Below are 14,220 nucleotides of genomic sequence, written 5' to 3'. Positions count from 1 at the left end.
CTTTACTTCCTTTTCCCCCTGTGAAGGCAGTTGGGAGATGGAGATCATTTCCAAGGTAGATGAGATGAGATTGGTCACCCATATTCAGAGCTGAGAGCCTGTGGTTTTTAAGGTTTGAAGTTGGGGGTCAGGATCCAACTCTGCGGTATGTGTACACAAATACGGCTGGGTGGGGGCTGCAGGGAGGGGGGATGGTGGTGGTGAAATATTTTTTCTTCAGGGCCAGATCTCTCAGTGGCCATGATCTTGTTTGACCTTTTTCTCCTTGCAGCCTTCTTATTTCTTCCTGAGGAGTATCCTGCAATGAGTTGGACTTTGTTTGTTTAGACTCCCTCTGTCTTGTGATTTCTGGACCCCACAATCAGAGGGAAACAATATTCATGAACTCATACTTGAGTGGGATCCTGGGAGGCTTGGAAAGTGCCCTTCTTCAAGGCGCTGACCTTTAAGCTTGCTTTCCAGTACTGGTGGTGGCCTTGCCAGCCTTTCCTCCCTCTTGCACTGGATCCCTTTGTAGACCTGCTCTGGGGGTGTCAGGTAGCAGCCTGAGATCATGACAGAGTCTTCTTTGTGAAATGGCCAGTGCCTGTAAGGACACAGTTACTGCAACTTAGCTTTGTCCTCATTTAACCTTTTTGGGAAATTTGGTCCTGCTTCCTAATCATAGCATCCACTAATGAATAAATTTTTAATCACAGAATAAATCAGGAGTAGAAAGTTTGGAAAATAGAGGAAAGAAAAAGCAACCATGTAAAACCCCAGCATCCTGATAGCAAACAATGATCATTGTCGCAGTTACTCCTCCCCACTTTTTTTTAAAACCAGATGTTTAGAAGACATTTGTAATCATAGTGTGTACATATGCATTTGCAGTGATTAAGACCTTGAGCATCCTATTTCCAATGAAGATTCATGGGCTTCTCCAGCAAGAGTGACAGGTGGCACTTAGGCAGGCAGGCAGGCAGGGGTGGATCCTTGGCTGTGTAGACCACACTTAGGTCTTTTCTATGAACCTAAAAACCTCCTAGCAATGATGTCCCAGCTGGATGCTTTAGGGGCTTCTCACCACGGTATTCAGTTAACCCTGAGCACTCTGCTCATAGAGGTCTGCAAAGAGAAGTAAACTGGAGGTTGAATTTCCAAAGACCATAGCACTTTCATTGGCTTGTTTTCTCAGTAAGAGCAAGTATCACCTCCTTCATTATCATCTCATATTTGTAGAGAGTACTTCTCAAAGTGCTTCACCATGTGCCATCTTATCAAGTCTTGCAGCAGCCCTGTAATGTAGTCATCATTATTTTCATCTGCATTTTGCAGATGAGGCAACAGAGATGTCAAAAGACTTGCCCAAGGTCACAAATCTAAACTCCTTGCCCTTGCCCAAGGCAGTGACCAGATTTCTCTGGGTACCATCTTTCTGCCTGTTTTATCTAGCACTCAGGAGAATTCTTTTTCCTCTGTGGCAGTTTCTAGCTGGTTTTTATTAAACATCCTTCTCTTCTTTGCAGGGGGCCGTGATAAGCGAGGTGGACCCATCCTGACCTTCCCTGCTCGCAGCAATCATGACAGAATAAGACAGGAAGACCTGCGGAAACTGGTGACCTATCTGGCCAGCGTGCCAAGGTAAGGTGAAAGTTCTGCAGGGGAGAGAGGGGGAAGCTGGCCTGATGCAAGTAAGCTGTCTGCCCTTGGAATGGATTCTAATTATTTCTGTTACGTCAATACCTATTGTTCACCTCATTCCCAGCATTCCCATTGTTACTGCTGGGATTCATATGAACAAAGTGGAAGCTGGATGCTGGAACCATGGGCAGAGGTGAAGTTTCCAGGCGTAGAGGACCAGGACAGGCCCTGGAACAGGTGACAGTGTGGCCTGTGGGGGCAGGGATGGGAAGCCATTCTTTGCCTTGGGGAAATGGAAATTCTGGCTGATTCCACTCTGGCTTGTGTAATGGATTTTTTTCTAAAAAACCTCTGGCTTTTGAATATGTTTGTGGCTTTTAGAGTTTAGGGCAAATAGCTCCATTTATATCATTCAAGAGGCAGCCTTCAGCTCGATCTAGGTCATGAATTTTCAATGGGGGCAATATTGCCTCCAAGGGGGATGCGAATTGGTTCTTGTGTACAGCACACACACACACAAAAAAACTTTCATGTATTAAGCACAGTTAAATATATAGTGCATAAACATATATACAATATATTTATGGTATTAAAATCTCATTGGGGCTGATTAAGGAAAAAAGTATAAAAAGCCTCTTTTGTGGCAGGATGATGATTTTAAAAAATGATTGAGAAACACTGGTTTCTGAGTGTTTCTAGGTGGTGCTGCGCTCAGAGGGTGGCAAGGTAGACATGCTAGGGACATGGAATTTATCTTTTAAGAAGGTGGAGGAGAGGCCTTTGCATGGTTAGAGGAACATGGAATGTGAGAGCCAGAAGAGCCCTGAGAAGTAATCCAAGCAAATACATGTCGTGTTTTACTTTGGAAACAACATCTGTGTGGGATTGGAGTTGCTTACGGGGTGGTGGTGGTCAGTGGCAGAGCTTGGTTCAGAGCCCTCCTGACTCCTACCCTGGTGCTCTCCCCATCCTTGTTCACTGTCAGTGAGAACTCTGTTCTCTGAGTGGGGTTGGAGTCTGTCAAGTGTTTGTTGTGGCAAATAAGAAGTGGTGCCTGGGGCTTTTAGAACTTTCATCTTGTCTCTCTGCATTTTATAGAGGAAGCAGTAAATTGTACAGAGGAGCTCTGCCTTTTCGGGGAGACCTTGGATAATTGTTGAACGTGCTGATTAAGTTCTTGAAACAGATGTCAATTGAGGCAATCACTGCATTTGAAAGAGCTATGGGGGAGACACATGTATAAGGATTGGTGGGTGGTGGTGGGCAGGTGGTAAAGGGGATTTAAGGGCAGTCATCAAATGCTTGGAAGGATGTTGAACAGAATGAAGAGCTCTGAGCAGAAGGCTGTGAACAAATAGATGTCAAATGATGGCTTTTTTTTTTCTTTATGGTATCCACAGAGAACCAGAATAAAGGTAAGAAGTCTTAAGCTCCAATGAAATGGACTTAGGTTGTATCCAAAGAAGAGCTTCTAAACTATGAGTATAAGAGAGTTGGATAAAGAATAGAACAGAAGATTCCCCCCCGCCCCCTTAGGAGGTCTTTATTCAGAAGAAATATTCCCATCTGTCTTGGAGGCAAGGAGATGAATTAAATAACCCATGATTGATGTAGGTAATTTAGCAATTTAGCCATTGAGGGGCTAAGCAATTTTAAAGGCATCTTTCCCAAGTATACTACTAACAGGCATAACACCAAGCATTTCCTAAAGCAATTTACAGGAAGAGTTTTCATGGGGACCCATGACAGACTCTTAGTTCTTTCAGAGTCAGAAGAAATTTGGGATCCTGAAGGGTATGTTTTTGTTTCTGATAGGTTTATCACATCCCTGAAGCTAATGCACACTCTTCTTTTCTTTAATAGTAAGCAAAAGAATTGGAGGAACATTTTATTAATTCTGACTGTTAAGCAAAGCTGGGACAAAAAGGATTGGAAGCAATTAAAAAGGAAAAGATTTCTACTAGGTAAAGGAGAACAAAACTCAAGAAGAGCTGGGAGGAAGGTCATGAAAAAGTATAAACAATAGGTTATCATGGAAAGAGCATAGTAGATTCAGGCTTTTTGCTTCCCTGAGGGTAGTCCTAAGCATTGCATCCTAGGCTCCTGATAACAGAAAAGGTTCACAGGTTCTGGCAGGTGGGAGGCAAAAATGCTGTTGCTACTTTCAGTGGGAAAAATTGTTCAGGGATGCCTGCTGCCTCCCTCCCAAGGGGCCTGTGTTTACCAGGAGTGTGTGTACCTGGCAGGATGAAGAGCTTACCAACTAGTCATGCCCACCTATCGCTTCCTAGTTCTGTTGGCCACAAGTTCACACATGATGACTGTTGGAAACAAAACCTTGAACAGGGTTATTCCAATGACAGTGAGGTCTGGGGAGGAAACTGAAGCACGTAGCACACCAGATAGTGTTTGCCATTCTTCTGCTTAGCCCTGGCTTTGGAAAGAAAGGAATCTGCAAAAATGAACAGCTAGATTTAGGCAGGTGACACTGACTAGAAGAAATAGACTATTCTGGGTCATGGCCAAGGAGGCTATAAAGCTAGGCTTCTGTCAGGTGGAATGTGCTCTTCAGACTGGGGTAATCACCTGTGGGTGATACTCATTTATTCAAGCATTTATCATTTATTTATTTTACAAATATTTAGAGCCTCTATAAGCCAGGCTGATTTAGGATTCATGGTGAGCAGGAACAGACATTTTGAGAAAGTTAGGAAAAACCTAAGTATTTGCCTACTGAGTGCCAAACCAGTGACCATAAAGGACAGTACAGTATATAACTGTGCTGGTAGCGTAGGGATGAAGCAAGAGAAGACAAGCAAACAGGGTCAATAAGTGATGAAAGAGGATCCCAGAATCTAAGGGACCAATCAGCTCGATGGCCACTTTGGGCACTGTTCTAGAATAGGTGATTAAACAGAGGGTTGTGATAATTTATGAGTTATTACAGTGTGCCCTTTATAAATATGAAGGGTGTGATTTTCTTTCTGGTAGGTTTATCATATCCATGCAGCTACTGCATACTCTAAACAGAAAGTGAACAATTAAAAGAACTTATTTCTGACCTGTTAAGCAAAAGTGGGACAGAACAGATTGTAAGCGATTTAAAAGGAAAAGGTTTCTGCTAGCTAAAGGGAACAAAAACCCAAGAGAGTCTGGGAAGAAGGATGGTTGTATGAAATGAATGGGAAGAAAAAGTCCCAACAGGTTATGTCTGGGCCACTGCATTCAGTCTGCTACACTGAACCTTGCCAGCTCCTTTTTAGGAGCTATGTGGACCAGTTAGAATATTGTCAGGAGAGCAGCATACTAAGGGATCCACAAACTGTTTCTGCAGTTGAAGGATGTTTTCTGGTGGGGGTGAAAATGGAAGACAAGTCACTCCTGACTTCAGGTATCAGGAGAGCTGTGCTGCCCCTAAGAGACGGGAACAGGCATGGTCTCTGTCGCATCAACGGGTAGAAGTTAGAGAGGTCGGGACCTGAAGTGGAGAGACGATCTGCCCAGGTGGGAGCTGTCCAGCACTGCTGCCGCTGCCCCTGGAGAAAGTGAGCTTCCTGTCCAAGACTTCTACAGTGGGTTGGAGGCCGATCAGATCATTTCTAAGAAACTTCCCTGCCCTGAATTCTGTGTTTCTATGATACTGGGGGAAAACACGTTATAGACATCTATAACCTCAAAACAGTATTACCACCCCATAAACATACTCTCTTTCTCAAATCCCCTAAATTATTTAAGGCCTGGAATTTCACTTCAGATCTTGTGTGTGTCTTAAATTCTAAGAGAACTCTTTTCCAGTCCCCTTGCATTCTGGGTGGGGCGAAACATGATTCTAGAGTGTGACTGTGACAGCAGCAGTTACTCTTTTGGAATCCATCTCAGCCTGCGATGAGTCCTTTCCAACTTCCCTTTTTTGCTCCTGATGAGTCTGAACATCTATCTCCTGGGGCTTCTCCGAGATTTCTGTTATCTTATTTTGAGGAGTGATGAAATTAGGGTAGGAAGAAAAGCCTTAAAAGTCTCCTAATTCAACTTTCTGATAACTTCATTCACTTAATTCAACAAATATTTATTGAGTGCCTACCATAAACTGAAGCACAGTTAGGGATCTTGGTAAACTTGTGTTATCTTTTCTCTCATCCATCCTATACTTATCTGACTTTTTAGTCCTTCTGCCTTGATATCTGCTTGTAATTACTTTTACATGAAAGGAGTGGGAAAGAAATACTCAGAAACAAGCAGTGGATGAGTGTCCCTAGAAACTGAGAGACAAAATCTAGGCTGAGAGTAAGTAGTTGCCCAAGCATTGCTCATAGTATGGATAGTCTACCCACTGTGATTATTGGGAGTTGACCATGTGCTTGGAATAGAAATTTCGAAGTATCTAGTAAAGAAATCCCAGGTTATTTTTATTGCATTGTATTCTTCCTCTTCTTCATTGTTATCCTGCTTTGTCATGATCAGCTTTCTGTGGCTCCTCTGGGCACTGATTGTTAGCACCTTGATGTATCTGGCACTTAATAGCAACGCTGCTGAGATGCTGAGTGTTCTAGCAGGGAATACAGGTATCATACTGGTGAGGAAAAATGACAAGAAATAATGATGGGATATTCTGTAATGTCAATCAAACCAACGTGCCAATATTCAGCTTATTACCTGATAATTTGTTCTTATTCTACAATTTCAGCAACAGATAAATTGGGCTTATAGCCAGCACTGTCTTTGTGCAGTGTCACCAGAAAATAGAAATAAATAGAGAGGGCCAGAAAGTTAAAAGATGAAGGGGTGAAAGCTGCAAGGATTTCCTCCCACTGTATTCAGCATGAGAGAACCCAAGCTATGGAATCTATCATCACTGAATGTGTCTGTTGTAAGGGCCTGTTGAGATGTGCCGGTGGTATCTTGCCCTTTGATCTGAAAGTGAAAGTGAAAATGAAAGTTGCTCAGTTGTGTCTGACTTTTGCAACCCCATGGACTACACAGTCCATGGAATTCTCCAGGCCAGAATATGAGAGTGGGTAGCTATTCCCTTCTCCAGGGGATCTTCCCAACCCAGGGATTGAACTCAGGTTTCCTGCATTCCAGTCAGATTCCTTACCAGCTAAGCCACCAGGCAAGCACACAAATACCAGAGTGGGTAGTCTATCCCTTTTCCAGCAGATCTTTTCAACCCAGGAATTGAACCAGGGTATCTAGCACTGCAGGCAGATTCTTTACCAGCTGAGTTATCAGGGAAGCCCCATCAATTAAAGAAGACTGCAAAGAATGTGATGTAAAGTTCAGAAAATAGAGCCAATGAAGACATTTGCCTAAATCTTATCCTTTTCCAGATCCCTTTTAAATATCTTTTATTGCTTACGTATGCTGCTGCTGCTGCTAAGTCACTTCAGTCATGTCCGACTCTGTGCGACCCCATAGACAGCAGCCCACCAGGCTCCCCCGTCCCTGGGATTCTCCAGGCAACAGCACTGGAGTGGGTTGCCATTTCCTTCTCCAATGCATGAAAGTGAAAAGTGAAAGTGAAGTCGCTCAGTCGTGTCTGACTCTTTGCGACCCCATGGACTGCAGCCTACCAGGCTCCTCTGTCCATGGGATTTTCCAGGCAAGAGTACTGGAGTGGGGTGCCATTGCCTTCTCCGAGAAGAAGGGTGGATGATTCTAATTATGGTGGGCAGTGGTGTCCCATCAAAGCTGTGTCGTCCAAGATACTCTTTAGATTCTAAGTATGAAGGTTGTTGCAGGTGGGAAATGCAGGTGGTGATTGTCTGAAGCTCAGGTTTCTGCTGGCCAAGACACCCGTGGTGGCTGTGGGTGTGCAGGGTGATGGAGGTGGGGGTTGGTGCCTCAAACTTCCTCTCCCATGTATGTGTGCTCAGTTTTAGACACACAGTTCTATTCATTTATGCTCATCTGTGGATGAACAGTCAAAGGTTTTTAAGTGTGAATTACACTGAGGGATGCTGTGAAAAAATTAAAGCACTGAAGACCTTGGAAACTGTTTAAAGAGATGAGTGAAAGTCTGTAGTAGGGACCCTGAACATATAAACTGGATAGGTGGGGGTGGTCTCCATTGTATTCTAGGGTGCTCATCCTGTTCTGTTTCCGTGGGTCTGAGATGTTTCTTTCACTCAGTCACCTGCCTGGAGTGATCTTGCATTGCTCTGATATCAGAAGCATGATTCTGGCATTACTTAGCAGTCAGCCGATAGGCATTTTGAAGTTAGTTCACTTTCTTAACCATGCCACTGCCAGACTTGGCAGGTGTGTGTCTATGCTGGTGTCTCCTGAGGCAGAGGGCCCAGGGGGGGGCTTGTGGAAACCCTGAAGAGCCTACTGTGATGCTTCAAATGCAGAGACAAGCATTTGTGATTCCCTGGAGAACAATAACCTGGACAATCAGAGGCAGAAAGCATGTGGTCATAACGTAACTATGAGAAGCTGCTCTCATTATTCCAGAAATGCTTCCAGTAAACGCCTTTAGGTGATGAATCAAGGACCCAGCACTGGACAAAAGGACCCCTGATGGAGAGGGGAGTGTTGTTTTTTCTTCACGTGCATCTTCAAGGTGACCCATAGAAGGGACTTTGGACATTGCCACTGACTTGTTGGGAGTGGAACTATGGACTAGTAGAGGAGGAAGGAGTGGCCTCAAGGACAATTACTGATCTTGGAAATTATGCAGAGTGTTTCAGCCCAGGAAGAATGAACCTCTGAACCTTCCCCTCTGGGAGGAGAAATGTACATGTAGCTGACAAATTTCCTCACCTATAAAATAGGCACAGATATCACCAGACATAAAGGTAGTGGGGATCACGTAAGAACACATGTAAGGTACCTTCCAAGGTCTTGGCACACAGCAGGGGCTGATGGCCGATTTCTTTCCCTTTTCTTGCTTGGCAGTGGGGACCTTGTTTTGTTATTTGTCCTTCACTGTGTCTAGCACAACTTTATCAGTCAAGTTTGTGTGTCTTAATCGCTCAGTCATGTCCAACTCTTTGTGATCCCATGGACTGTAGCCCGCCAGGCTTCTCTGTCCATGGAATTCTCCAGGCGAGGATACTGGAGTGGATTGCCAGTCCCTGGCTTCCCTGGTGGCTCAGATGGTAAAACGTCTGCCTGCAATGCGGGAGACCCGGGTTCCATTCCTGGGTCGGGAAGATCCCCTGGAGAAGGAAATGGCAATCCACTCCAGCACCCTTGCCTGGAAAATCCCACGGACAGAGGAGCCTGATAGGCTACAGTCCATGGGGTTGCAAAGAGTCGGACACGACTGAGAGACTTCACTTCACTCTCCAGAGAAACTTCCCAACCCAGGGATCGAACCCTGGTTTCCTGCATTGCAGGCAGATTCTTTACCATTTGAGCTACAGAAAAGTCCTTAAATTGGGCCCGTCCCATGAAAGTCGCTCTGTCGTGTTTGACTCTTTGTGACCCCGTGGACTATACAGTCCATGGAATTCTCCAGGCCAGAATACTGGAGTGGCCTTTCCCTTCTCCATCGGATCTTCCTGACCCAGGAATCGAACTAGGGTCTCCTGCATTGCAGGCAGATTCTTTACCAACCGAGCTATTAGGGGAAGTCCCTTAAAGTCAATGTTACAATAATGGTTAAGGTTAGAATAAGAGCTAAAAGGAATAGTAGTAATAGTAATAAGATCAGTATCATCTAGGAGTATATCATCACTATAATAAATACTGAATTAATGGATATATATATATATATACACCTAATAGTGTGATAAAGTCTTGGCCTATTTTAAAATTAGAAAACTATGTATTTATTATAAAAATAAATGCAGAAAATAGAAAAAAATTTTAAGTCACTTGTAACTCTACCCTCTAGAAATATAAACAATTAGTATATTGACATTTTTCTTTCTATCTCTTTTTATTGGAGATTTTGTAAAGCAGAATTGAATCATATTGTTTATTTAATTTTGCTTCATGTTTTATCCCACTTACTATTATACCCTAAGAATATTTTCATAACATTTTATGCATAATAGTATATCTTTGGATACACCATATTCTAATTAACCTTATCATTAGATAGCCAAGTCATTTCTAAAAACTTCATTGCTATAAATGACTCTCAGTAAACTTCTTGGTGTATGAACCTTTGTCTACATTTTAAATGGTTTAAATGGTTTAAATGGTTTCGTGGCAATTTTGGATTTTTTTAAGGCTAGTGATCTGCATTGCCACGTTTCTTTCCAAATTTCCCAATTTATAGTTCCGGTATGCCTTGCTATAGACTTCCAAGTCTTTTTGTTTCTCCAAATTTAAGTTTTTACACTCCTCACTGACCAGAACCCCCTGTGAAAACATTGTCATTACCATCATCAAGAACCCTAATTTAGGGTTATGCACTTAAACCTATCCCTGGATTTGAAAGAATAAAAGAATTGCCCTTTGGGGTCGTCCAGGGGAGGATTCCTTTAACTTACCTAAACTAATAGGAATGTTGAAAGGGGGACCATACATTAAAGTTCAAATCTGATAAGAAATCTATGATGACTTAATTGCTTTTGCCCTTGGTGAATCTTTTGTTTTGCCTCTGGGTATATTTCATCTCCTTGGCTGGTTGTGCACTGAGTTCCTGGCTTGGCATAAAGTGGTAGTTAATCTCCTCTGCTCTCGTCTGAGCTGAGGTCCTCATCTGCCTTCCGCTGAGAAAGTTGGGTCTCCTTGGAGTTTGTTTCTGGGCAGCAATGTTGAACGAGCCTCTAAAGCTTAGGTACAGTCATTTGCTCGCTCTCTTAGAATTCAGAGATCTATGGCTTACCGACAGCAGGCTGATTAGGAAGCTAATGTTGCTGTTTCCACTTAGATTAGGTAAACTTCTGCGTTGCAGGTGAAATAAATTCCAGAGTATTCAGATTTTTCAGGAATTCATGCTGGGGAATCAGGATGATTTAAATTTCATTCAAATTCATTTGTCTGGAATGTTGTAAGTGAGGGAGATCCCTAAATATGGATACCAGAGAGAGAGCTTGGCATTGAGGAAGAAGGATGTATTTTTCACTTTGTGGGTTCCAGATTTGGGGTTGTTTCTCCCTCCCCCTTTGGGGCTTTCCTGGTGGCTCAGACGGTAAAAAATCTGCATGCATTGCAGGAGACCCAGATTTGATCCCTGAGTCAGTAAGATCCCCTGGAGAAGGGAATGGCAATCCACTCCAATATTCTTGCCTGGAGAATCCTATGGATTCTGGGACCCAGCTTTCTGTAGCCTGGCAGGCTACAGTCCATGGGGTCACAAAGAGTCAGACACGACTGAGCAACTAAGCATACGTATTCCCTCTCTCATTATGTAAATATTTTCAACATGTTTCTATTTCTCTCTTCACCTGTCATTGGTTAGGTTCTATCAGATGCCCCTCACTGGTATTTGGGGTTGTGTATGTTTCAGTTCTGTTCAGTCACTCAGTCACGTCCAACCCTTTGCAACCCCATGGACTGCAGCACACCAGGCTTCCCTGTCCATCGCCAACTCCCAGAGCTTGCTCAAACTCATGAGTCGGTGATACCATCCAACCATCTCATCCTCTATTGTCCCCTTCTCCTCCTGCCTTTAATCTTTCCCAGCCTCTGAGTCTTTCTAATGAGTCAGTTATTCGCATCAAGTGGCCAGAGTATTGGAGTTTCAGCTTTAGCATCAGTCCTTCCAATGAATATTCATGACTGATTTCCTTTAGGATGGACTGGTTGGATATCCTTGCAGTCCAAGGGACTCTCAAGAGTCTTCTTCAATACCACAGTTCAAAAGCAATTCTTCAATGCTCAGCTTTCTTTATGGTGCAACTCTCACATCCATACATGACCACTGGAAAAACCATAGGTTCAACTAGACAGACCTTTATCGGCAAAGTAAGGTTTCTGCTTTTTAATATGCTGTCTAGGTTGGTCATAGCTTTTCTTCCAAGGAGCAAGCATCTTTTAATTTCATGGCTGCAGTCACCATCTGCAGTGATTTTGGAGCCCAAGAAAATAAAGTCTGTCACTGTTTCCATTATTCCCCCATCTATTTGCCATGAAGTGATGGGACCAGATGCCTTGATCTTAGTTTTTTGAATATTGAGTTTTAAGCCAGCTTTTTCCCTCTCCTCTTTCACTTTCATCAAGAGACTTTTAGTTCCTCTTCGCTTTCTGCCATAAGGGTGGTGTCACCTGCATATCTGAGGTTATTTCTCCCAGCAATTTTGACTCTAGCTTGTGCTTCATCTGGCCCAGTATTTCGCATGATGCACTCTGCATGCTGCTGCTGCTGCTGAGTTGCTTCAGTCGTGTCCGACTCTGTGCGACCCCATAGACGGCAGCCCACCAGGCTCTCCTGTCCCTGGGATTCTCCAGGCAAGAACACTGGAGTGGGTTGCCATTTCCTTCTCCAATGCATGAAAGGAAAAAGTAAAAGTGAAGTCGCTCAGTCGTGTCCGACTCTTCGCAACTCCATGGACTGCAGCCTACCAGGCTCCTCCGTCCATGGGATTTTCCAGGCAAGAATACTGGAGTGGGGTGCCATCGCCTTCTCTGTAGAAGTTTAATAAACAGGATGACAATATACAGCCTTGATGTACTCCTTTCCAATTTGGAACCAGTCCTTTGTTCAAAGTCCAGTTCTAATCGTTGCTTCTTGACCTGCATACATATTTCACAGGAGGCAGGTAACGTGGTCTGGTATTCCCATCTCTTGAAGAATTTTCCACAGTTTGTTGTGATCCACACAGTCAAAAAGTTTAGTGTAGTCAAGGAAGCAGAAGTAGATGTTTTTTTGGAATTCTCTTGCTTTTTCTATGAGCCAGTGGATGTTGGCAATTTGGTCTCTGGTTCCTCTGCCTTTTCTGAATCCAGCTTGTACATCAGGAAGTTCTAGGTTCACACACTGTTGAAGCCTAGCTTGGAGAATTTTGAGCATTATTTTGTCAGCATGTGAGATGAGTGCATGTTTGGGAGGAATATATTGGATGCTGACACTTCATGTTATGTCACTTTAGTTTTGTTGCTGCTGCTAAGTCGCTTTAGTCATGTCTGACTCTGTGTGACCCCATAGACTGCAGCCTACCAGGCTCCCCCATCCCTGGGGTTCTCCAGGCAAGAACACTGGAATGGGTTGCCATTTCCTTCTCCAATGCATGAAAGTGGAAAGTGAAAGTGAAGTCGCTCAGTCGTGTCCCACTCTTTGAGACCCCATGGACTGCAGCCTACCAGGCTCCTCCATCCATGGGATTTTCCAGGCAAGAGTACTGGAGTGGGGTGCCATTGCCTTCTCCATTAGTTTTGTTGAGACTGCCTTTATTATATACGTATGAAAGTGAAACTTAGTTTCTCAGTCATGTCCAACTCTTTGCGACCCCTTGGACTGTAGCCTGCTAGCCTCCTCTGTCCATGGAGTTCTCTAGGCAAGAATACTTTAGTAGGTAGTCATTTCTTTCTCCAGGGGATCTTCCCGACCCAGGGATCAAATCTGGATCTCTTGCATGGCAGACTGATTCTTTACTATTTGAGCCATTAGGGAAGCCTTATATATGTATAAAATGGCAACCTACTCCAGTAATCTTGCCTGGAGAATTCCACGGACAGAGCAGCCTGGTGAGCCACATGCCATGGGGTTGCAGAGTCATACACAGCTGAATTGCTAACACTTTACCCTTTACACACTCTGGCAGTTTAGGTATGCTGCCACCAAGTGGTGGAGTACATTAGCTCAGCTGCCTGGAAGATGGAGATGGTTTGTATGGTGTAGACGCTAAGTCATGTGTGACTCCCTGCCACCCCATAGACTGTAGCTGTTCCTCTGTCCATGGGATTTTCCAGGCGAGAATACTGGAGTGGGTTGCCATTCCTTCTCCAGGGAAGATACAGGTGGATTTTGTCAAGGGCTCCAAATATTATGCTTTCTCCTCCTTAGACCTTAGATTTTCTAGGCTTTACTTTTTAAATTTTTATTGAAACATTTAAACTTAAGTAATCACTAAGTGATAATTATTTTTCCTGAACTACGGGATGAGTTTAATATTAAATTCCCTGATAGCTCAGTTGGTAAAGAATCTGCCTACAATGCAGGAGACCCTGGTTCAATTCCTGAGTTGGGAAGATCTGCTAGAGAAGGGATAGGCTACCCACTCCAGTATTCTTGGGCTTCCCTTGTGGCTCAGCTGGTAAAGAATGTGGGAGATCTTGGTTCAGTCCCTGGGTTGGGAAGATCCCCTGAAGAAGGGAAAAGCTACCCTACTCCAGTATTCTGGCCTGGAGAATTCCATGGACTGTATAGTCCATGGGCTGGTAAAGAATGTGGGAGATCTGGGTTCAGTCCCTGGGTTGGGAAGATCCCCTGGAGAAGGGAAAGGCTACCCTACTCCAGTATTCTGGCCTGGAGAATTCCATGGACTGTATAGTCCATGGGCTGGTAAAGAATGTGGGAGATCTGGGTTCAGTCCCTGGGTTGGGAAGATCCCCTGGAGAAGGGAAAGGCTACCCTACTCCAGTATTCTGGCCTGGAGAATTCCATGGACTGTATAGTCCATGGGGTTGCAAAGAGTCAGACCTGGCTGGGCAACTTACACTTTCACATTGAAATATTAAATAATGTTTGTAGAAATCTTT

At 43.9% G+C, this 14,220-nt stretch overlaps 1 protein-coding gene across 46 annotated transcripts in view; it reads left to right on the top strand.

Moving 5' to 3' along the window:
• KALRN (kalirin RhoGEF kinase) overlaps window positions 1-14,220 on the top strand; it is a 692,908-nt gene that overhangs the window by 212,175 nt on the left and 466,513 nt on the right. For 44 of the 46 annotated variants that reach the window (XR_015164343.1, XR_015164397.1, XR_015164395.1 and 41 more), the window contains one exon: window positions 1,509-1,623. Coding sequence is in view for 35 of the 46 variants with exons in the window: in XM_086402125.1 (XP_086258251.1) it covers window positions 1,509-1,623 (115 nt within the window). In the remaining 11 variants the exon portion in view is untranslated. Of the gene's footprint in view, window positions 1-1,508; window positions 1,624-1,747; window positions 1,861-14,220 lie in introns of all 46 variants that reach the window. The other 2 variants (XM_086402213.1, XM_086402193.1) reach the window with 1 other exon arrangement.

This window comes from Bos grunniens, chromosome 1 (assembly GCF_055505025.1).
Source record: "Bos grunniens cultivar Pamir isolate PY7600 chromosome 1, Bosgru_T2T1.0, whole genome shotgun sequence".
Lineage (NCBI taxonomy): Eukaryota > Metazoa > Chordata > Mammalia > Artiodactyla > Bovidae > Bos > Bos grunniens.
Note: the sequence above shows the minus strand (reverse complement) of the source record. Positions and strands in the feature narration are given on the sequence as shown.